At 36.2% G+C, this 23,599-nt stretch overlaps 1 protein-coding gene and 1 non-coding gene across 2 annotated transcripts; both read left to right on the top strand.

Annotated features, from left to right (window-relative positions):
- The first annotated feature begins 1,718 nt into the window (after positions 1 to 1,718).
- SNRNP48 (small nuclear ribonucleoprotein U11/U12 subunit 48) lies at positions 1,719 to 23,071 on the top strand. Its single transcript, XM_069493288.1, has 9 exons — positions 1,719 to 1,912; positions 5,287 to 5,400; positions 5,657 to 5,717; positions 6,597 to 6,671; positions 12,090 to 12,278; positions 13,756 to 13,877; positions 20,032 to 20,120; positions 20,538 to 20,702; positions 22,878 to 23,071. Exons 1-9 carry the CDS (start codon positions 1,757 to 1,759, stop codon positions 22,924 to 22,926), a joined length of 1,020 nt encoding a protein of 339 aa, XP_069349389.1. The 5' UTR covers positions 1,719 to 1,756; the 3' UTR covers positions 22,927 to 23,071.
- LOC138399186 (U6 spliceosomal RNA) lies at positions 12,481 to 12,587 on the top strand. The gene has a single exon (XR_011236086.1). It is a non-coding gene; the product is annotated as a U6 spliceosomal RNA (small nuclear RNA).
- Positions 23,072 to 23,599: the final 528 nt, after the last annotated feature.

The following is a 23,599-nucleotide window of genomic DNA, read 5'->3' as shown; positions in this document are numbered from 1 at the left end:
TCAAATCATGGTGCATGATGCATCCCCAGAAAAGGGAAATATATACTATAACTTTTCAATGAGAGTCATCGTGGCACATGCAAAAATAGTCTTACATTTTCCACACACTTGGAAATGCAAATGAAAAGTAAAGATACTGTGGAAAGAGTATGAATATATTAAGAGAGTATAGAACTACTCTCATACCACACATCTGCTTGCAGCTACTGGCCCACTTCTGTATTTTATGGTGCTGTCTATCTGTGCCCTTTTTTAAAGGTGAGAACTATGCTATTTGCCTTTGGCAATAATTGTTCACAAAAATTTCCTCCAGTTTCTTTGTCAGGGGTAAAGTGCAAGGGGAAGCAAAAGTTTGATAATCAGGCTTGAAAAAATAAAAATATACAAGTGATTATAGATTCTGGGAGTTAAAAGCATTTGGGGAAACTAAAAGGGCTGATTCCAGGTCTTGGGTAGGAAATATACAAAGTCAGCTTGACTTATCAAAGCAAGAAAGCACTCAAGGACTATGGGGGATATGTCAAAGAGACACTAGCCAAATTTAGAACCATGGGAGCATCAACAAGAATTTTGATGTTAATGGATATATAATACTGAGTTTAAAAACCTTAAACCAATAATTTTTTTAAAAACCGTTGATTCCATGATGAAACAAACAACAAAATGGAGGTGTGGAAAGAATGCCAGTTAATAAATGCAGAAGGCATAATATTAGAGAATCATTGTTTGTAACTCCCAATGTAATAACAGATTCAGCGAAGGAGTGTATGAGGTGGATGGGGAACAGTATATTCTTATGGCCTCAGGATGGAATCTCACAAATTATTTACCAACTACCAGAGGAAAATGTACTATTAGGGTGGAGAAATGCAGCTACCACCTTTACTAAGTGATCAAATTTAGCATTACTAACAGGAGAATCTAAGATATGTGTCCCTATGGATTGTAATAACAGGTACACAATATCTATGTAATATTCTTGCAAAAATGATTAAATTGAATCTAATCACGAGTGTAAAAAAATCTGACAAATCCGGAATGAGGGACATTTCACAAGACAACTGGCCTAGGCTCATCACAAAATTCAATGACTTAATTTAAAAACGAGGGTGAGGGAGACTGTTCTAGATTAAAAGAGACAATAACCAATTACAGCTCAAGGGTTGAAAAAATAATAAAACTGCTATAAAAGGACTTTTGGGGACAGTGAGGAAATTTGAATATGAACTGTATATTAAATGATTTTATAGAATTATTACTGTTCTTCGGCTTGATGACGTATTGTGGTTACATAGGAAAATGTTCTTATTCTGAGGACATGCATGCTAATATATTTGGGGGTGAAGAATCTGCAACTTACTTTCAAAGAATTCAGCAAAAATGAGCATGTGGGGCTGTGAATGTGAAGAGACGGAGAAATCACATGTGGCAAAATGGTAACAATGAGCAGAAGGACGGCTAAACAAATGCTTCTTGTACTATGCTTTAAACTTCTCTGTGAGAAGAAATATAAACCATTTTTTTCTAAACAAGTTGAAGGGGAGGTGGAATGCCTTTTAAGGCAGGTCAGGGCAAATGCACCCCAGAGCGGAACACGAGCGGCGTCTGGAACAGATCCGAAGACGCCTCTTAAAATGACAGCTCTTCCCTATAGGCAGTTCCAGTCACGTGGTGCATGACCCCGCCCACAGCCCCCAGAAGCCCGCGCGCGCCGCGGGCAGTTCCGCCGCTTCCTCCCTGCCGGTGGGCTGCGGCTATGGAGGGCGAGCCGCCTCCTGTGGAGGAGCGGCGGCGCCTGCAGGAGGAGCTGAGCGAGTTCGTGGAGAGCTGCTACCGGACGCTGGAGGAGGTGACGGCGTCCCTGGGCTGGACCCTGGATAGTCTGGATCCCGGGGAAGAAGAGGCGGCGGAGGTGAGGGGCGCTGGGGGCCCCTATGGGGAGGGCCGCCGGTGGTCTTGTGTGGCGGTGGCGGAACACGCGCGGCGTGCATGAAGGGAAGGGCGAGGAGCCCCCGTCCGTGAGCAGAGCTGTAGCTGGCGCCCGGGACCTGAGGGGCGCCGTGGGCCCTGGCGCAGCCCTGACGCCTCCGAGTCCGGGGCTGGGGCGCGCGGGGGCCCTCGGGAGTTCCACACCGACGTGCGGTGTGGCGCTCCTTCCGCGGAACTTCGGGTTTAAGGAAAACGGGAAGATGCTGTGGATGGGGAGGGAAAAGCAGATCTGGTGTTTATTTAGAAAAAAAGTGAATGGGTCTCAGTGTGCTGCTCGCAGAGGGATTGGCGGTTTGCTTTTTCATTTGTCATATGGATTCTGCAGTTGCACCAAATTCGGTGTCAGGAGAGCTGGGAGTTCGCCAGTTCGCCTTCCTAAGCCTTAAAATTGGACGCTTATGACTGAGACAACCCCGATTAGAGGATCATTAAGGGATGTTACTAAAAGATGGTAACCGAGACGTTAGAATCGCCTTTTTTTTTTTTTTTTTTTTTTTTTTTTGAGACAGAGTCTCACTCTGTCACCAGGGCTAGAGTACAGTGGCTTCATCATAGCTCACTGCAACCTCAAACTCCTGGGCTTGAGCAATCTTCTTGCCTCAGCCTCCCAAGAAGGTGGGTCTACAGATGTCCGCCACTGCGCCTGGCTAATTTTTCTATATTTAGTAGAGATGGGGGTCTCGCTCTTGCTCAGGCTGGTCTTGAACTCCTGAGCTCAACGATCCTCCTGCCTCAGCCTCCCAGAGTGATAGGATTACAGGCGTGAGCCACCGCGCCCGGCCTATAATTGCTTTTTTAAAAATGTAGGCAAGTATATTAAAGTGAACAATCCTGCTTTTTGATTTTTTTTGTTTGTTTGTTTTTGTTTTTTTGATGGGATGAAAGGAAGAGAAGTGGTCCAACTTAGGGTAATTCATGATCTCTCATATTCTTTCTGGGTTTACTGTGCTGTAATAATTTTTCCCAGGTTTAAGTTACTAGACTGATTCCCCAGAGGCATTTAAAGTATATTTGATTTATATATACACTGTTCACTATTTATTGTACTAGAAGTGCAGTGGAAATTTAAAAATCTTTATTTGAAGCTTGAATTCTATTGTGTGTGGGTACCAAACCTTTCCATGGGATTGTTTGCTAAGCATTGCAGTAACATTCGGTTCCTTGTATTAACACTTAAATAATGCTTTGCATATGCCACTTACTGTACATTCCCTCATTTAAAACTGCTGATAACTCTGTGAGGTAGGTACTGTTGGCCACATTTTACAGATGAGGAAACAGACACAGAAAGGCAGTTTGTCCATGGATACATTGCTAGTAAATGGCAGTTAGGATTTGAACCCAGGCATTCTGGCTCTTGAGCGTGCTTAATTGCTGTGCTGCCTTTCTACAACTTTTTTGTAAAATCCTACAATTCTGACAGTCAGCTATGGGTGTATATCTAACTTTTACAGAACCAATTATCAGATAGTCAAGAAAATGACTTGGTTTAAAAATCCTAGTAAGTGACATCCATAATTCCTAGAATAGGTGCAGTCCAAATAATTAATGAATCTTTCCTTTTCTACTAGTATTTTAATACTGAAGTTTAGTGGACAACAGTCACCGTTCCTATTCTCATAGAAACTTATTGTTTGGTTGTGGTGAGTGGCAATACTGAGAAATCAGCCATTACATTACCATGTGATAAAGTCTGTGATGGGTGGGGTTGGAGTTACTGTGGTACAGGTTATTGTAGGCTGTGGTGAGTCAGCAAAGGCTTCGTGGACTAAGTATTATAAATTCTAAGCTGATGAATAAAAGGGAGCAGAATTACCTAGGTGAAGTGCAGAGGAAGCATCAACAGAATATATAGAAGTCCAGAGACAAAGTTGTGACTAGACAGGAAACCTCAAGTAGTTAAGGACAGCTAGAACATGGAGTGTAGAGTTGGAGAGCAGTGATTATGGTGGGTAGGGGCCAGATCTTAAAAGTCCTTCTTGGCCATATTGGAGAATCTAGATTTTTTTTTTTTTTTTAATGAGGTCAGTGGGCAAGGCCTAGAAATGTTTTAAGCCAAGGCATATCATGATCACATTTGCCTTTTAATAATAATTGCTTACATTTATTGAATACTTTCTGTGTACCAGGCTCTGTTCTAATTGCTTTCTGTGTATAAACTTATGTATAATTTATTGAATCTCCACAGTAATTTTGTGAAAGAGGTCCTGTGGTTATTTCCATTTTATTGATGAGGAAGTTAAGTACCTTGCCTAATTTTGTATAGTCAGTAAGTAGTGGGGATGGGATTCAGACTGGCCACAGTGTAGAGAATGGAGTGGCGGGCAGCAAGACTGGAAGCAGAGAGGGCACAGTCTGGAAATGGCTATTGTAATCCAGGAGAGAGATGATGATATCCTCAACTGGGGAAATGGCAGTGAGGGATGGAGGTGGTGAAGGGATTTCAGAGATATTTAGGAGTAAATTTAGGACTAGGTGATTGATTGGATATGGGTGATGAGGGAAAAGAGGTTTGAGCAAGTGGGACCTTTCACTGAAATAGGAAAACACAAGAGAAGCAGGTTTGAGAGTTAGCAGACCATGAATATAATGAATTTATTTTTGTTCAAATTGAACTTTTAGTGTCTTTAGTATAAGGTACTCAAGAGAGAAACAAAGTCTAAAAATCTAGATTTTGAGAGTCATCACTATATAGTGAGAATTGAAGCCATGAGATCTTTCAGTAAACATACATTGAATTGCAAAAGGTCAGTGGTTTAGACCTACCAACACAACATTTAAAGGGAAGGAGTAGAGCAAGGAAGACAGATCTTTAGAAGAGACCAAGAAGGAGCCGGAGAGGTAGGAAGAATATGAAAGGTGTATCAGAATAACAGAAATGGACAGCTGGAGTGTGACCTTCCAAGAGTTTGGATATTGTAAGGCCTATGACATGTTCTTTGGCCTTAGTAATGAGAAGGTTGTTAGTGACCTATTGACCGGTTTCAGTGGGAGAATAGTGGCAGTGAGTGAGGAATGGTTGTAGGTGAGGTTGATGAGACAGTGAGTATAAACAGATCTTCCAAAGAGTTAGTCTTTGAAGGGATGGAAAGAGGGCAGAGGCTTTAATGGGGTGGAAGGTTGAGGGAGGTTTTGTTTTTTAAAATACATACACACCCACATGGGGTTTGGGAGATGCCTGCAGATAAGGAGGTCTGGATAGTACTGTTACTTAATAAGATAGTAAACATTTAATGGTATAACTATTTCTTTAACAATTATGTATCTATTTTTTTTGCTTCTGTTTGATTTTTATAGGATGAAGTTGTGATATGTCCTTATGATTCCAATCATCATATGCCTAAAAGGTCTTTAGCAAAGCACATGGTATCTTGTAAATTGAGGAAACTGGGCTATACCAAAGAAGAAGAGGTACCATATATTTACTATATTACATATATGTCATGTAATTCATGCCTTAATAAATTCACAATATTCAAAACCTATAAGGTTTTCTGAAATAAAATAATAGCCTTTATTTGTAGGGTAGGATGGTACTTGCTTAATTTCACAAGTTATCATTAGAACTATTTAAACGGTACTAATCTGTACTTTATGTCAAATTTTAAAATAGTCAATTATCTCATACTCAAGAACACTGTTTTGTTTTGTTTTTTTTACCGTTTAGAATGAAATGTATAATCCTGATTTTTTCTATGAGAATGTGAAGATACCTTCAGTTACTTTGAGTAAGTATTAAGTTATTAGATTATAATTTTAGAATATCTGAGTATAGGTATTCATTCTTCATTTTTAAATTATTAAAAGAATGGATTTTATAAGCATGTTTATGATTAACAAGGACATTTAATACCTTAAGAGAATATAGGATTAATTAATATACATGGAAACCAGTTTGTATAACCTAAAATTTAGAAACCAGGTTTATATGAGAAAGGCAGTGAAAACCCTACAAAGCTTGTACAATAAGACAGGTGCCTTCCTTCTTGGTTATAACAAAAATCTGAGCACAGAACGTAGATTGGAAAGTAAGACCGAGAATGGAAATGTGTTCTAGGAATCCATAGCATATTCAGAGTTAAAATCTTAGGCTGTGGAAACAGAATGCCCCGATTCAACTCCTGGTTTTGTCACTAGCGGATGTGTACCTTTAAGCAAGGTAATTAGCCTGTTTGTTGCCTAAATTTTTTTATAAAATGGGAATGATGATATTAGCACTTTATGAGGATTAAATACCATATTTAATATGCTTAGAATTGTGCCTGACACTTAGCTGGAGGCAACCAGAGGGTCACAGAGTTACAGCACACAGGCCTCAAGAAATGTTAGCTATTATTGGTTGCTGAAATTTGTAGCTGCTACTGCTGCTGCATTCCTAATTATAGTGTTTTTTGAACTGCTTGAAGTCGGGTTATTTACTGGGCTCTAGATCAATCTGAAAGAATTCTGTATTCCGATTATGTAGGCAGCAATATGAATGTTTCCTCTCTTAAGATTCTGGAAGGTTTGTCTATGTGCCCAAAGAGTTTGGATTAGAAACTAGTTAATCATTTACTTGTCGATACTGATGATTCATAGTGTATTTATGGATTTTTTTTTTTTGACAGATAAGGACTCCCAATTCCAGATAATTAAACAGGCTAGAACCGCAGTGGGAAGAGATGGTGATTATAACAGTCAAAGTAAGTAACATCAGAATTTGAGCTAATTAATGAATCAAATTATTTTTTTTTCTCATAAGAAAAACCTTGTGAATACAGTTACATGGGAAAGGTTAAGTTTTACATTTAACATTGGGGTAATTTGCTTTGTTTCAACTTAATTTGTTAGATATTGCCTACTCAAATAGACTGGAGTCTCACTAGGACATTATCTTAGCTAGGGGTTCATGCTTTAGAATTACCTGGTGATTTTATAGATGAAATTGTCTTGTGGATAATTTTTAAAAAATTATTATTTAGTAAATGTAGACTGTCCTGACTTATGATGGTTCATTTTAGGATTTTTCAACTTCGTTATGGTGTGAAAGTGATACATAACCACAAGGTTTAAGACTTTAAGCACTAGTGATTCTTTTACCAAAGACTCTTTGGGCTACATTTTCAGCTTAATGATATTTTCAACTTATGATGGATTTATTAGGACTTTTCCCTGTCAGAAGTTGAGGAACATCTTTAAATGCCATTAAGTAAGACTGTCTTACCCTGAGATTTCTTCTAGAATGTTGAAATGCAATGTAAAAGGACAGGTTTAAGCTAAAAGAGATTAGTCTCTCAGCTTCCTTCAGAGTATTACCCATTAAGTGAGTTGGTTTTTAGTCATTTTGGATCTTGGATCCCTTTGAGATGATGAATGCTAGGGATCCCCCTCTCAGAAAAAAAGCACAGACACAAGCTTTTTATATAATTTCAGAGAATTTATGGATCCCTTCATGCCCAGCTTTGGAGCTGGGTTAGTGAGTTTCTGCTTAGGACTTCAACAGAGACTAGGTTAGAATTTTAAAACAAGCTTTTAGGAAATTGAAAGAAAACTTAATATATCAAAAACAGAAGTAAATGAGTTAATAAGAGCTTAGATTTCTGATGAATCTAGGTATGACATCTAGCCAAAGTCTGACCAGCTCCTCTTATAAGGATTTCTGAGTTGTCTTCTTTGAACCATCTATAGGTAGCTTTCTCTGGACATCTTGCCTTTTTCTAGCTGAACTACATTCACCAGCCTGTAGTCATGATTGGTTTTTTTCCCTTGTTGAAGTTCAGGGTCTTTACCAAACATTGTTCTAAGCCAGTATCTGAACTTGATTTCTCTGAGTTGCACTATGGCATCAGAAGGGAAACCATCTTACCTTAGCCCTGTGCATTGCATGGGTTTCCTACTACAGCTAGAAGCACATTTCTTGTATTTCCTGTTTTGAAGTTCCCACTTTTGTGCCTGTCAGCTAAATTCAAGGTTTTTTCTTTGAGGGAGACATTTGACTCTCATCTTACATGGACAAATGACTGAGCTGTATTAAGTCAAGGCTTTTTTGGCCTCCGTTATTGGTTCTGCCCAAGACCCCTGTTTATTTAGTGCACCCATAAAAAAGTAAAGGTTTTGTTTTTTGAAGGGGTTGATAAAGGCCTTTTTAGACTCTTAACTGGTTAGGTAGATTTCCTGAATTTATTTTAGAGTTGAAAGAGAACTTGGAGATCATTTGATCCAGCATCTGCATTTTACAGATAAGGAAACACTCTGATTTATATGTGATAAAGTTCTGGTGTGTTTGTTCTAAAGGTCTTCAATATTTTTATTTTTTAAAAGGTTCTTTTTTCAAAGCCCTTTTGTGTATTTCATTTCTCTTTCACAACAAACTTGTGACAGGTTGGACAAGTATTTTCCCTCCATATTAGGTGAAGAAACAGAGGCTTCACAAAAGTGAGGTAACTCGCCTCTGCTAGATAATAGCAAAGCTGGATCCAGAGCCAAATTCTGAATTTTGGCACAAACTCTGAACTGAGTTGTTCTATTTCTGTTAGAAACTCTCCACATTTAGTGAAATTTATGGACTAGGATTCTAGACACTGCTTAAATTTATTTATTTATTAAATTTTCCATGATTAAGTGGAAGACTATCACAAACTTCAAATCTGTACATACTCACTGCTACTATCAGTGCTGTTCATTTCTTATTCTACTTTGTGTAAGCCTATTTTAAAGAAATAAACTAGCTGCTTAACCTTGTATAAATGACAACTTCTGGAGTTTTTCTTTCCTTATCTGTACTATAAAGCTATCTTTTATGTTTAGAGGAACAGAGATAATGAATGCTAAACATGTCCTAGCTCCAGTAATTGATAGCTACTATTATCTCAGTGAAAGTTAAGTGCAGAAAGCAATATTAAGATAATGAAAAGAGTGAGAGGTTTATATATATGAGTAATTTAGAAAATGTTCTTTTTTAAATTTATATAACTGGCTAATAAGGCAGATTTGGACATGGAGTTTAGTTATTTACAAAAGTAAAGAATTACTTCTTGAATAGTTCTTTTAATAGTTAAGAGGAACTTTTATTTGATTTTGAATTCTTATACTATCTTAAATTAAGATTTAATTGTTAAGAATAACTATTTTTATATTATCTGTAACCCTCTTTAAAATTTTTCTTTTCATCCTGTGTAGAGTTCTACACAGAGATTTCTCAACAGAGATTATTTTTGTGGCCCACTTATGTCTTAGATGTTTTTAAATCTTTTACCCCAGGACAAGAATCTTTTTGAATATTTTCTTATTGATGTATTTACTTTGAAGGGAGAATGACTAACATGAAAAATTTTACATTTTCCCATCTAATTCACATTTTGTTATACACTAAAATGTAAGGTTTTGGGCACGATTTATGAATGTTTTCATTTCATCACTCACATTAGGCCTAAACTCAATGTACAGAATTTTCAATCTGTTAGCCTTTATAAAAGCTTGAACAATCATTAGATCTACATACTTATTTTCAGATATAGTATCTGAAAATACCAGATACTATATTTGGTATCTGGTTAATACCAAGATACCTTTGGTTAATTTCAAAACCAAGATATTTTAATCAAAGCAGTCATTTTATATTGATTAGTTCATCTTTTTCCTTCAGTTTTAAATATTCAAGTTGCTGTGCTTCAATTTCATGAAGTGTATTTGAGTCATGGCCATGATTTGAAGATCAATGTACTATAAAAGACCTTAAAGAATCAGGGTAGAGTGGCTTTAGACCTGATCTGTTCTTCTCACTTGTGAGACTTTGAGCAGGTTATGTTACTTCTGTGGGCCTTAATTTCTTTATCTCTAATGTTAAGGAATTGACTCTATGAATTCTTCCTAAAATTCTGAATTTATATCTGTAACAGTACCTCCTACTTCTATTTAATATTGTATAGCATATGTTTAAGATGCCCTGTGATGGTAACAGTGACTAACAACGAAGAATGTGAATTGGCATTATTAGAAAAGTAGGGTCTCGATTGGGGTGATAAACAAGTTCTAGAGATGGATAGAGATAATGGCTGCACAACAATGCGAATGTACTTAATGTCTCTGAACTGTATACTTAAAAATGGTTAAAATGTTAAATTTTATGTTATCTTTTACCACAATTAAAACTACTGAAAAAAAAGGCAGCCACAGAGTCACGAGTTGTTATGATTACAGCACACTGAGATGTACCTCTAACTCATATAGAAATGTGCATTTTGAAAATTTACATTTTATGTAATGTAAGCTTATTTGTGTTTATCCTTTTTGCTAGAAATATCTGTGTTCTGAATGATTTGAATGCAGTTTGTTGCTTAACTTTTCCTGTACTTTTTCTTTTTCAGTAATTGGGGTGAGTATAAAGAGGAATTAGGAACCTGAATGTACTCCTTATTTAAAGATATGCAGTATCCTTTTTGCAAATGATATCCTTTTAAAAGTATCCCTCAAATTTCTAAACTTCATCTTAATAGCTGTCACAATATTATAGTCTTGATTTGGAATTTTGGTTGAATTACAAGAAATTCAAGTATCAGTCTTCACCATGAAGAAATTTGAGATAAATAAAGAAAATGCCAAAATATTTTAAGGAAGAAATTATATTTGTTTAAAAATAACAGGCAAAGGTTTATGTGGAGCTTGTTTGTCATACATCGTTGTTTTCTAATCTTTGTGTTTTTCTCCCAGATTTTTATAGCCTATATTCAAAAAAATTGGGCTTATCAAAGTTAATTTTTTGTAATTTTATATTAAATGTTTTTATACCTGGCTATGTAAATGGACTTTTCCTAGTGCCTACCAGAATTAGAATAAAATTGATTGACTTGGAAAGGAACCCTTCTTCCTCACTAATTCAAAACCTAGTAAAAATGGCCATATATTGTTATCCATAGCTGTTAAACCACAGCCTCAGATTCAGTGCAGCTCTCCTCTTAATTTGTAGACAAATGTAAAGTCATCTCTTTTTTGTTGTAAAGCTTAGTTTATACTATGTTCTTATTTGAATTCTTCTTTTGCCTCTACCTAAGAAGTTAACAAGGTTAGACTATCAAATATCTGGGAAGAGCTACTGATTTTACATTGTTCTGTGAACCAGAGTTACTACTTTAGGATAATCTAGCAAACATTGAAAGGATTCCTTACACTTAATCTTAGCCAAAAGGCCAAGAAGCAGTTAGGATTCTTTTGGTAGCTCATGTTCTTTGTTTGCATTAGTGAATAATGAAGTCTAGAAAGAATTGTTCTAAATTGCTTTTTTTACAGTTCTAATCATTTTTTTATTTGAGAAAATTTGAATCTCAAACCAAAAATTTTCTTCAATGTTTAATACATCATACCAAGGTATTGTATTTGCTTTTTTTCATTAATGAGCAGATTTTGGAACGGTCTATAACTACTGGGGGGCACTGCTATTAACTTTTTTCAATTAATTTGATTAAGGTAGTATACTTCGTCCTTAGGAAATTAAAATGAGTTTAGATTCAGTTTAATCTGTCTTTCTTTGGTCTGAGGAATCATGGGATTTCTGCTACTTACTTAATTGTTTTTTGGCCGGTAGCTCTCAATCATTACACAAATGGAATGTCTTTTGAATATTGACCATCTAGCCTGATGTCTCATACAAAAAAGAAATTTTTTATACTTTTTTAAATGTTTCCATAGTTTATTTTCAAAGGAACATTAATGTATATTACCTATTAAAAATATTTTTTTCAGCTTTTATGGGGAAAAGCATGTAAATAGATAATATCTACTTTTGTAGCGTGGGTCGCCTTTTAAAAATTGTTACTCCAAAGGTTTTCTTAGAGCAAATTGCCTCATCTGGTTATTACTGCCTGCCTTCATGGGATCCACATTAATATTGTTGGAGAGAATAGCAAGCATCTGTAATATATCCTTTGTGTGGCCATAGCATTCAGGATGGACTCAATGTTTACCTTTTATTGCATAGATTGATATTTTGTATATTTAGGCATTACTATGAAAATAGTTTGTGTTAATATTGCATTATTAGAGCATATGTTTAAAGATAAGTAGTAGATTTTAAGTCCATAATGCTTCATGTATTATTTATTCTTGTGGTTTTATTTTTACTTTAGGGATTTATTCTTCATTGCCTGTTGAAGTTCCTCTGAATCACAAACGGTTTGTTTGTGATCTAACTCAAGCTGATCGTCTTGCACTCTATGATTTTGTAATTGAGGAGACAAAGAAACAGCGCTCTGATTCTCAAATCATTGAAAATGACAGTGATCTCTTTGTAGACTTGGCTGCCAAAGTCAATCAAGGTTTGAGATGACTATCACAGCTTTACATTTCTTAATTGTTATTTTATCTTATGAGTGTTACTAAGATGATTTAATTGTCAGGCTACCTTGAGCTGAAGTAGAATGGTTTTGTATCATTTAATATTGACATATAGTCAGCCCTCCATATCTGTGGGTTCCACATCCATGGATTCAACCAAGTGTGGATTGAAAATACTTGGAAGTGCTCGCTTCGGCAGCACATATACTAAAATTGGAACGATACAGAGAAGATTAGCATGGCCCCTGCGCAAGGATGACACGCAAATTCGTGAAGCGTTCCATATTTTTGGGATTCACACCAATTGGGTATTGGACAGAGGTCGGGGCTGGGTGGAAGGGATGGGTGTATACCTACTTGATGAGTGCGATGCGCACTGCCTGGGGAATGGACACGTTTGAAGTTCTCTCTGGGGGGGATGGGGTGGGGGGAGGGGAGGAGTGCACACCTACATGATGAGAGTGATGTGCACTGTCTAGGAAATGGACACAACTAAAGCTCAGACTCGGGGGGATGGGGAGGCATGGGCAATGTATATAGCCTGATCTTTTGTACCCCCTTGATGAGCTGAAAAACAAACAAAAAAAAAGAAAATACTTGGAAAAAAATGGATGGTTGCATCTATACTAAACATGTAGAGACTTTTTGCTTGTCACAATTCCCTAAATGATATAACAGCTATTTACATAGCATTTACATTGTATTAGTTATTAAAAGTAATCTAGAGATGACTTAAAGTACCTGGGAGGTTGTGTGTAGGTTATATGCAAATACTACACCATTTTACATAAGGGTTTTGAGCATCCATGGATTTTGGTATCTTTGGGGTGTCTTAGAACCAATCCCCTACAGATACCGAGGGATGACTGTATATATTAAGATATTTACTCAGTGCATGAAGTTTTACTCTGACTTTTACATTAATCATACCTTCCTTCTGTAAGAATGTTACAACCATGCTGTTACTTTAATCTATGTACCTAACCACTCTCATGGCTAGAAAAAAGGAATCTATAAAATTTAGCCCATGGGCCAGGCGTGGTAGCTCATGCCTGTAATCCTGGCATTCTGGGAGGCTGAGGCAGGAGGATTGCTTAAGCTCAGGAGTTTGATACCCCCATCTCTACTAAAAATAGAAAAATTAGCCAGGTGTTGTGGTGCACACCTGTAGTTTCAGCTACTCAGGAGGCTGAGGCAGCTGGATAGCTTGAGCCCAGGAATTTGAGGTTGCAGTGAGCTATAATGACACCACTGCACTCTACCTGGAGTGACAGAATGAGACTCTGTTTAAAAAAGAAATTTAGCCCATATATAAATACAATGTAGAATTTTTATTTTTGTGATTTTTGTGTGCTGCCTTGAAACATGTTGAAATAGAGGATTGTGGTTTTTCTGCCTGCTAATTCATAAGAATTTAAAAGCTGCTAAGAATGTAATTTTATTTTATTGTTTTATTAGATAATAGTCGAAAAAGTCCAAAATCCTACCTTGAAATCCTAGCAGAAGTGAGAGATTATAAAAGAAGACGCCAATCCTATAGAGCTAAGAATGTTCATATAACGAAGAAATCATATACTGAGGTAAGTTTTATATAATCTTGTACATCTTTGTTGAGATGTACAAAAATTTCCCTTAAGTAGTTTTCTAAATCTCCTGTATGAATTTCCATAATGCCTTGGAAGTTTTCTGAAAGAAAGTGTCTTCAGGATGGTCACACCTGATCTGTATTTACTCCATCACCTCTAGACCCACCCTTTACAAGGCAAAGGCTTCCATAGTAGAAAAGCCTTATATAAAGAAGTTGGACAGTCTTAAAATAATATCTGCTTTTGAGAAAGTAGTATTGCATCATGATAAGAGCATGGGTTTTGGCTTTAGACAGACCTCAGCTCAAGTTTTGATTCTGCTATTTGTCATTGGCTGTTTGATTTGGGTAAGTAATTTGAGCTTTTTAGATTCAATTTTTTTTTTTTGTTTTACAAACTTTGCAGGGTTGTTATGAGAATGGATTGAGATAATGCATGTGAACACAGAAATTTCTCAATAAATATTAGCTGGGGTTTTTTTTGTAGAAATCTTAGTGTGCTTTTAAGTGTTCTACTAAATATTTGGGCTTAAGATGTGTTGGTATAAATTATTTATACATTAGTCTCTTGGTGTATATCTAGACTTATTTTCAGATGTCATTTAATGGCTGGTTAGACTGATTAATTTTCTGGTTCATGATACCTTGCCCAGACTCTACAAATAATTTCCTCATCGATTCCCTAATTGTTCCCACATTATTTCTTCTCTCTGATTTCAAAGACCTTCCATGATCTGGTCTCATTTTACCAAGTACTTTCTTTTGCTTTAGTTAAGTGTGTCTCGTAAACTACGTCTGATTATACCTATTTATTCTTACCACCATGCCTTAATACATGTTATTTTTCCACCTAGAATTCTCTTTGTTTTTGCCATTTTACATCTTATTGAGTTTAATTAAGGGCCACTGTTTCCATGAGGTACTAGTTGACTCTGAACCATCACTGGTTTATTGTACTACTACTCTGTACCACACAGCGTAGCACTTAATTTTATGCTGTTCTTTTTACAGTTAAAGTATGTGTGTTAGACTTGCCTCCCCCAGTAGAAGACTGGGACCATGTCACACTACCCTGGTGATTCTTACAATCCCTCAGATACTTGGTTTATCACTTGTTTCTTTTCTGGTCTCATAACCATGTAATCAAGTTTTAGTGTTGCTGCTAGTGTTCTTTACAGTTTTATGGTTAATGTTTTATTATGGAAATATTTGAACACACACTAAAGTGAATGGCATAGTCTAGGGGTAGCGAACCTTTTCATGTTGGAAGGCTGCATTAATTTAGCTGTAATCAAATAAGACTGCATTCAAGAAACTTCAGTTACATATATTAATACTTAAAAATGTCCATTATTTTATAAAAATCTAACTATTATGTACTTAATAATTTCAAAAAATGAAAACTTTTATTAATTTTAAAGTTAACTAATCTTTTAATGACTTTGTTGTACCTGTTTTTGTTGAAAAGCATTTGAATATTTGGTTGCAGCATGGAGGTCTGCAGTTTCAGTTGATTCCCTAGATGTGTATCCATCATTTGTGACCGTAAGGGCGTCTTGATTGCGTGTTAGGTAGGAGAATGTAGATTTGCAATAAGTGGTTGAAAAGCAAGAAAGCATTTTTCAGACATGTTGCTGAAGGCATGGATAGTCTGCATTTTTCCATATTTCAGTTGCATTTTCTTAGTATTGAACAAGGGCTTTAAAGTGACATCTACTGAGAGCTCAATTAATTCCATCTGTAGTTCTTTAGGTGCCTTGGTGATACCAACTAGGTGAGGCTGAAATACTAATAGAGTGTGATGTCATGATTCTCAAAGTCATTGAACCTTTCCTTGTATTCTCCAATTAATAGGTCTATAACAGCGGAGTATTATTCAAATGATTAGCATATATCATCCTGCTTATCAGTAACCTTTGCTGACGGGGGAAAATGTTCATCAGAAATGTCCTTTTGAAGAAGAAGTGTTTTGAAAAAAGATAGCTTTTTTCAAAATGCTTTGATTTTTTTTTTTTTTTTTTTGCCAGTTATCGTATACAGACTTAGTCTTACCTTACAAAGAAATATTCAAGTTGTTTTAATTTGACATGATATCACACAGAAGTGCTGCATTCCTATGGAAATCTTTCAATAATTCATATTGCTGATTCTGTTCTTCATAAAATTTAACTATCTGTTCTTGAAGAGATAAAATTTTGGCTAACACCTGTCCCTGTGATAGCCAACACACTTTAAAATCCATACTGAATACCTCATAGTTCAACTTTAGCATGTTATGAAACTGACGATGCCATCTTGCATTTGCAGGAATATAGTTAACAATACTTATAACTTGTTGCAAAGTGTCACTTAAAATAGAAGCTTTAGCACAAGAGAGATACAATGAAAAGAAATTAAAACGGTTTAGATCAGTTAATACTTTTCTTAATCTGTGCAATAAACCCTTCATGTTTTCCTGTCATGGAAGGTGTACCATCTGTACATACACTCACTAAATTTTCCAAATTCAGTCCAACTTCACAACATTTATCTTGAAAGTTGTTGAACATATCTCTATTCCTCATGTTTTGTTTGGAAGAGTGCCCAAAGTGAGAAACTCTTTGTAGCAAGGAAAATCTTCTGTTAGGACTTGAATGAAATACAAAACCTGGGCCAAGTCAGTAGTACCAGTTGATTCATCCAAAATGATTGGATGATATATATTTTCCTTTTGAAGTATTGCATGAAATTGTTCTGTTAAATTGAAGGCCAGTTCATGCTGCTGATCCGTTATGGTTTATACTTTGAAACGGTATCAGAGTCTAAGCATCCTACAACTTCTGCAATGCATTCTTTCACAATTTCTACATCACTGAATGGCTTCCCTTTTTTCCCCCCCGAGTATTTAAGGTACTCTATAAGTTGCTTCAATGGCATTATTTCCAGGTCTTATTGCTGCTTGAAAGAATTGTCTTTGCTTTTGTTTTTCATCTTTTAATTTCTATAGTACAACCTTTTGTGCCTCTTCCTTTAATTTAAAATATTTGTGGTCCTTATGAGTGTTATAATGCTGATGAGCATTGAATTTCTTTAATGTTGATATTGCAGTATCCAAATCAAGCAAATAGTCGTACTGCAGAAACAGGATAATATTTTAATTCCTAATCCTCATTAAAAATTCTGTTTTCTTCAGTGTTCTCTTGGTCTTCTTTGACATGATGGGCTGTTAAACAGAATTAAAAATACTGTCAGCTGTACAACTATTCACAAATTCCACTTCAAACAGAAATACAGTGCACCGTATCAAAAGCTGATAACAGACCCCCATAAATTCTTGCGAGCCAGTCTCATGCGGTAGTGGTGCCAGCCAGGCGGGGAAAGTTAGAACTAAATCATGAGCTTAGCAGCCATCAGTTTAGCCCTTATGGCTCACTAATGTTCCAATTGTGGCGATCAATCTGGAAGGATTAGTTTGTTGAAACTTATTTATTCTTTGGTATTTTAAATACGTTCATTTTAAAAATAAAATAGGCCAGGTGTGGTGGCTCATGCCTGTCATCCTAGCACTCTGGGAGGCTAAGGCGGGAGGATCGCTTGAGATCAGCAATACAAGACCAGCCTAAGCAAGAGTGAGACTCTGTCTCTACTAAAAATAGAAAAAAAAAATTAGCTGGGCATTGTGGCATGGGCCTGTCATCCCAGCTACCCAGAAGGCTGAGGCAGGAGGATCCCTTGAGCCCAGGAGTTTGAGATTGCAGTGAGCTATGATGATGCCACTATATTCTACCTGGGGCGACACAGTGAGACTCTGTCTCAAAAAAATAAAAAATAAATAAATTTAAAGGATGAACAAAAATGTAGTAATAAAAATAAAAAGATTTGTTCTGTAAAATTTGGATTCAGTCAAAAGACTGCACTTAAGGACCTAGAAGGCCACATGTGGTCTTAAGGCTGCAGGTTCTCCACCCCTGGCATAGTCTAAGGAACCTTTATGTACCCATCATTTGCCCAGCTTCAAAAATTGTTAACATATGGCTTTCTTGTTTTATTTTACACCCCTACTGACTACCTATCTCCTGTTACTCACACATTTGATAATTTTGAAAGCAGATGCCAAATATCTTTCATCTCTATTTTGGTGTTTATAAATCTTCTAATGATTCACGATATCTCTCTGGTCATGGCTTTTTCAACATTTTATCCATTCCTAGCGTCCTTCATGTCCTACATATTTTTTGTTTGGATTAGAACAAACTGACTTTGACAAATTTTAGCAAAATATTATTACATACTGTAGTTACTATGCACAGCAAACTGCTGTGGGGTATGCAAAGATAAATGGCTCACAGACCTCAACCTCGGGGAGCTTATAGTTTAAGTGAAACAGACCTTTCAAAATACGTATTGTGTTAAGTGCTAAAATAAAGGTGAAATCGAAGAGTATGAGAGGAGGGAGTGATTCTTTTTAAAAGATAAGATTGGTAAGGGCTTCATAGAGAAGTGTGCATTTGAGGGAAAGGGAGAAGCAGGGAGGAGTAAAGGAATGTCCCCTTATTGACTCTTTCCCGTGTGGTCGGCCTGTGCTAGATGGGTTCTGTGCAGACAATGCGTGTCAGGCCACTTACATAGGCTGCCAGACAGGCTGTCGAGTGGGGTTTCTAGGGGAAGTGCGAAATTTAGAATTTGAGTGCAAGTGTGTGTGACTCATGTTACTCCTGGGTATAGCCTAGGTTTTCCACATGGAATATAATGCGGAGGAGAAATGGTGGATAAGGATTTTCCAGGAGGAAGGACTCACATTCCTAAAAGTACCATAGTTTTTAAGAGACCCGTTAGTAATCCAGGGCTGAGGGCTTCTGGGAACTATCCGTTGAGAGATAAGGCTGGTTTCTACCTGATATAAAATCCTGGAAGGCTTTGAAGTCTTCCTTCACTAAGGAATTTGGATATTGTTCCATTTTACTTTGGGAGCCATTGAACATTTCTTTAAGGTGGGAAGAAACACAGCCAGGCCTGAGCTATAGTGTCTCTCCTTGAGATTGTCCCTTGTCTCCTATATCTTTGTCCTTAAAACATTTCCTATTTAAGCATGAGATAAGTGTAAGTTTCTGTTGTAGTTTCATCTTTGCCTCCTCAGCGACTAGCCCCATGTTTGACAGGATGGGTAAATAGGAAAGAAAAAACTTTCATGTGGTTCTCACAGGTAAAGGATTTATGGTGTCATTGGAAAGGTGTCTGTGAAGTGACTGTGTGTTTCATATTTTGTCTTATTAAGTCATATAATTAAGTCATCTTAATTTATAATTAAGTGATATAATTAAGTCATAAGGTTTTAAAAAAGTTATTTGCAAATAATCTCTAACAGAGAAATTAGTTGTAAAACTAAAACCAACAACTCCTGTGTATCCTTTACCTAGGCCATCTGTCGTTAACATTTTGCTGCATGTGCTTATCATTTGCACTCTCTCTTTCTCTATCTGCATATTTTTCACTCTCTCAATCTCTATCTGTATGTAATTTTATTTCCTGAAGTACTTAATAGTAAGTACATAACATATCCTATGACCATTTATTCCTGAATACTTAGTATGTATTTTCTAAAAATAAGGATATTTTCTTAATCATAGTATGGTTATCAATTTCAAATTTAACATTGATATAATACTTTTATCTACTATTCACATTCCAGCTTGACCCTTGCCTTTTTCATGTCTTCTAAATTGCACATGTCCCACAGTCCATTATGATTTAGGTCTTAACTAAATATTTGATTGTTAGCAGCAATTTTTCTAGCTTTATAGTGTTTTGTTTTTTTTTTTCTTTTTTTTGGTGAGACAGAGTCTCACTCTGTTGTCTGGGCAAGTGCTGTGGCATCAGCCTAGCTCACAGCAACCTCAAACTCCTGGGTTCAAACAATCCTCCTGCCTCAACCTCCCGAATAGCTGGGACTATAGGTGTGCACTACCATGCACAGCTAATTTTTTCTATTTTTAGTAGAGACAAGGTCTCACTCTTGCTCAGCCTGATCTCGAACTCCTGAGCTCAAATGATCCTCCTGCCTTGGCCTCCCAGAGTGCTAAAATTACAGGTGTGAGCCACCACTCCCACCCATGGAGTGTTAATTTTTGAATAGCTTTCTTGTCTGAAACTCGGTGCTGAATTCTCCCTAGGTGATTCGGGATGTGATAAACGTGCACATGGAAGAACTCAGTCATCATTGGCAAGAAGAGCAGGAAAAAGCAGAGGATGATGCGGAAAAGTATGTCATTGTCTTTACTGGTAAAAATAGTCTGTTACCTATAATTGTTAAATTTTAGCATTTTCAAGATCCTTGATAGCATGCTGTATATTCATTTAAATGCTTATTGTTTATTGTAGTCAGTGCTCAGTATTGTTATACCAGAGTTGTTCTTTGACATTGCCCTTTGAAAGTTTGCCCGGGGGGGGGGGGGGGGGGGGGCAGGCAGCCATATTAGTGAAATATTTAAATAGCAAAACATATTATAAGAACTATGTTTCTTTGTCCTCTTACATGGAATGTGAGATTTTGCATATTTATTTAGACCCTGTCTGCCATTGGTATGATATAGAATATTGCATTTTAGGCTGGTGTGTCTGTGTGAATGTAATGGAGACCCCCTGGTAAAATGAACGGATTAACTTTTCTATGTTTCAGGAATGAAGAAAGGCGATCAGGTTCTGTAGATTCTCGACAGTCTGTTGGAAGTTATTTGGATGCTGAATGTTCACGGCATAAAAGGGATCGGAGTAGGAGCCCACATAAACGAAAAAGAAATAAAGATAAAGATAAAAACTGTGAGTCGAGAAGAAAGAAAGAGAGGTGAGTCTCATACTGCATCATCTAACATTGGATTGTTTACTTTTGAAAAGCAGAACAGGTCTTTCTGTTATAGACCATGCTGAGAAAATAGGTTATAAGAATAAAGGTAAGGAGAGTAAGTAATTGATGAAAAGGTTGTTAACATTTGTCATAGTTCAAATGACCACAGCTGTAGTGACATAATTATATGTGTGATTGGATATTGGTTTCCATTTTTTATCACTTACTTACTTGCTTCCTAACCAGGATATTTGAAGGTAATATCTAGGGAGGCAGTTAACTATGTTTATTAATAAAAGGTGTTTGCCTAGATCTCTTTCTTTTGCGCCTGCCTTCTTCTTTCTCTTGTTCTTTCTCATTCTTTTTCCTGATGATTCTTCAGTTAAAGGGTAGTGTGAGAGAGAAGGTCCAGAGTTTGACAGTTAATTTTGATAGCCAAAGATATGTAAATTAATACTAAAATAATAAATTCTGTTAGTAAAATTTTGGTAGCCAGAGATATGTGAATTAATACTAAAATAATGAATTTAAATCAGTTGAGGTCTGTTCCCATACTCCAACTGCTTATGAGATATCTATGTGGATCTCAAGTTCATCAGGTCTTTAACTTTTCCTCAGTCTGCTCTCTTTCCCCTGTGTTGCTATCCTGGTTAGAGAGATGACCTTCATCTATTCACCTAAGTCAGAAATCAAGCAGTCATTTTAGGTACTTCTTTCTTGTTGCTTACCATCTGGTCAGTTCCTAACTGCTGTCAATTCTGTCTTAAGATACCTCACACTCACTTCCTCTTCTCTGTCCCTTTTGCTGTCCATCTGGAAAATGATGGTAGTTTTCCTGATTGTTCTACTTGTCTCTAAGCTTATCTCATATGAATCCATTGCTGTATCCTGTCAGAGTGACTATTCAGCTCTTAGAACTCTTCAGGGGCCAAATTTGCGTTCTTTTGAATGGTCCTGAAGACCTCTGGGATCAGGGCTCCTGCCTATTTCTCCTTATATTTTGCCACTACCTCATCAAATACATAACTTGTGTCCTCGCCAGCCTGAATTACTTACAGATGCCACATTTATACCTTTCCACTTTGTGCTCTGCTGCTTAATTTTCTTCTAAAGCCAGCCTGGTAAACTCCTCCTCGTCCTCTTAAGACCCAGCTCAGTCATGTCCTGAAGCCTTTTCTCACTTATTGAAGCAGAACTGATCATCATCTCCATTTTGTCACCACCCTACCTAGCACATACTTGTTCTTGAACTTACTGTTCTCCCTACTGGACTATGAGCTCCTTGAAGGCAGAGTCCTTTTTTTTTTTTTTTTTTTATTAATAGTTTTATATGCACAGTGCTTGTCAAATAATGGGCTCTCAAGTGATAGCTTGTGTGTCTCCAGAGCCACTGGTAATCAGGAATTAGTACAACTTACTGCATTGGTTTGATAATTTTGTTCATCTACTATTTGGGTCATAGGTATAAAGGTAGCTGTGACTTAGTTCTTCTCTTATAAAAATGAAACATTTGCCTAGTGATCTCTTGATTCATATGATATTTTATAATTATACATACCCAAACTGGCTCTTGATTATCTATTAGAAATCGTGCTCTTTCACTTCTTTCAAGTTTTGTAAGTGCTTCTTCCACTTAAGTAATTTTTGACATCTCTAATCAATCCCCATCATCTTAAATACATTAGAAATCCTCAAAATCTAAATGTGAAATGATTTTCTTTAAAGAGAGTAAGCTGGTTATTAGCAAGAAATACTTCTCAATAGGGCAAGGATGATCTTTGATATTCACCTTTGAGGTGGAATGAATCATAATAGGGACTTGAGATAAGAGCCTGTAAGAGAATAAGGAAATCAGACAATTTCTTAATTCTTTCTATGACTTTAATATTCTATTTGAAGTGAATTCTCTGTTCATCTGTCATTTACACTTATTAATTTCAAAGCATAATTTTTAAAAAATCATTTTGTTTATCCCTATTTCAGTCTTTTCTTTTAGTTTTAATAATTCCTGTTTCATATTTACTCTTAGAAATCACTGTTCAGTTCCAAAAGCATGTTTTAACTTGTTCTGGTTTATGTCTGATGAAAGTAGTATATTACTGTTGAATTATTATTTTATAACTGATTTTAAAATATCTATTTATAATAGTTTTTTTATTACTTCTTTCATTTCAGGGATAGAGACAGACATCATAGTCATAAGAGAAGAAAGCAAAAAATATAAATGGAGTATTTGTGCATGTACTAATTATGCTTATGCCATGATAACCAATATGCTAATATTTTAATTATAATTGCTTTGCATAGGAAAATATGTTTATATGATCTGTTTAAGTGCTTATTATTTTCAATAAATACTTATGCTTCAAACTGTGAGTACACTTATATGCCCTACAACTTTGTTTTCCATATATTTTAATAGATGGTTTACTTCCTGTTACTGATTTTATTTTGTTCTTTTTGCTAATTTATGTATCACAAAATGTTTAATTTAAAAATAGTCTATACTTAAAGTATATAAATTATGCATGAATACATTGTCATTGTGAAAAATTAAACCTTACAGATGAGGCTGAAGTCCCTTTGGAATACCATTTGCAGACCCTTTGCCCATCCCAGTGACACCTCTTCTTTACCACTACCCCGGTGAATTGGACTGGGGAAAAGCAATCGAAACATCTGAAAGGGAGTAGCCTGGCTAAATAAAATATGGTATAGTCATAGGATAGATTAGTGTATTGGAATTAAAAGAAATAAACTAGACCTATGTTAACATGGATCGATCTCAGAAACATCTAAATGAAAATAGCAAGTTGTGGAAAGTTATATACAAATTATATCTATGTACATAAAAATACTATACATTTTCTGTGTCTATATATGTATATAAATTTATT

This window comes from Eulemur rufifrons, chromosome 18 (genome assembly GCF_041146395.1).
Source record: "Eulemur rufifrons isolate Redbay chromosome 18, OSU_ERuf_1, whole genome shotgun sequence".
In the NCBI taxonomy this organism is placed as follows: Eukaryota; Metazoa; Chordata; class Mammalia; order Primates; family Lemuridae; genus Eulemur; species Eulemur rufifrons.
Note: the sequence above shows the minus strand (reverse complement) of the source record. Positions and strands in the feature narration are given on the sequence as shown.

Excerpts from the sequence above, each read along its gene's own strand:
- SNRNP48 (XM_069493288.1), top strand. The coding sequence starts at position 1,757 with ATGGAGGGCGAGCCGCCTCCTGTGGAGGAGCGGCGGCGCCTGCAGGAG. Across the intron at positions 5,401-5,656 it reads GCTATACCAAAGAAGAAGAG|AATGAAATGTATAATCCTGA; the intron begins GTACCATATATT and ends TTTACCGTTTAG. Across the intron at positions 12,279-13,755 it reads GGCTGCCAAAGTCAATCAAG|ATAATAGTCGAAAAAGTCCA; the intron begins GTTTGAGATGAC and ends TTGTTTTATTAG.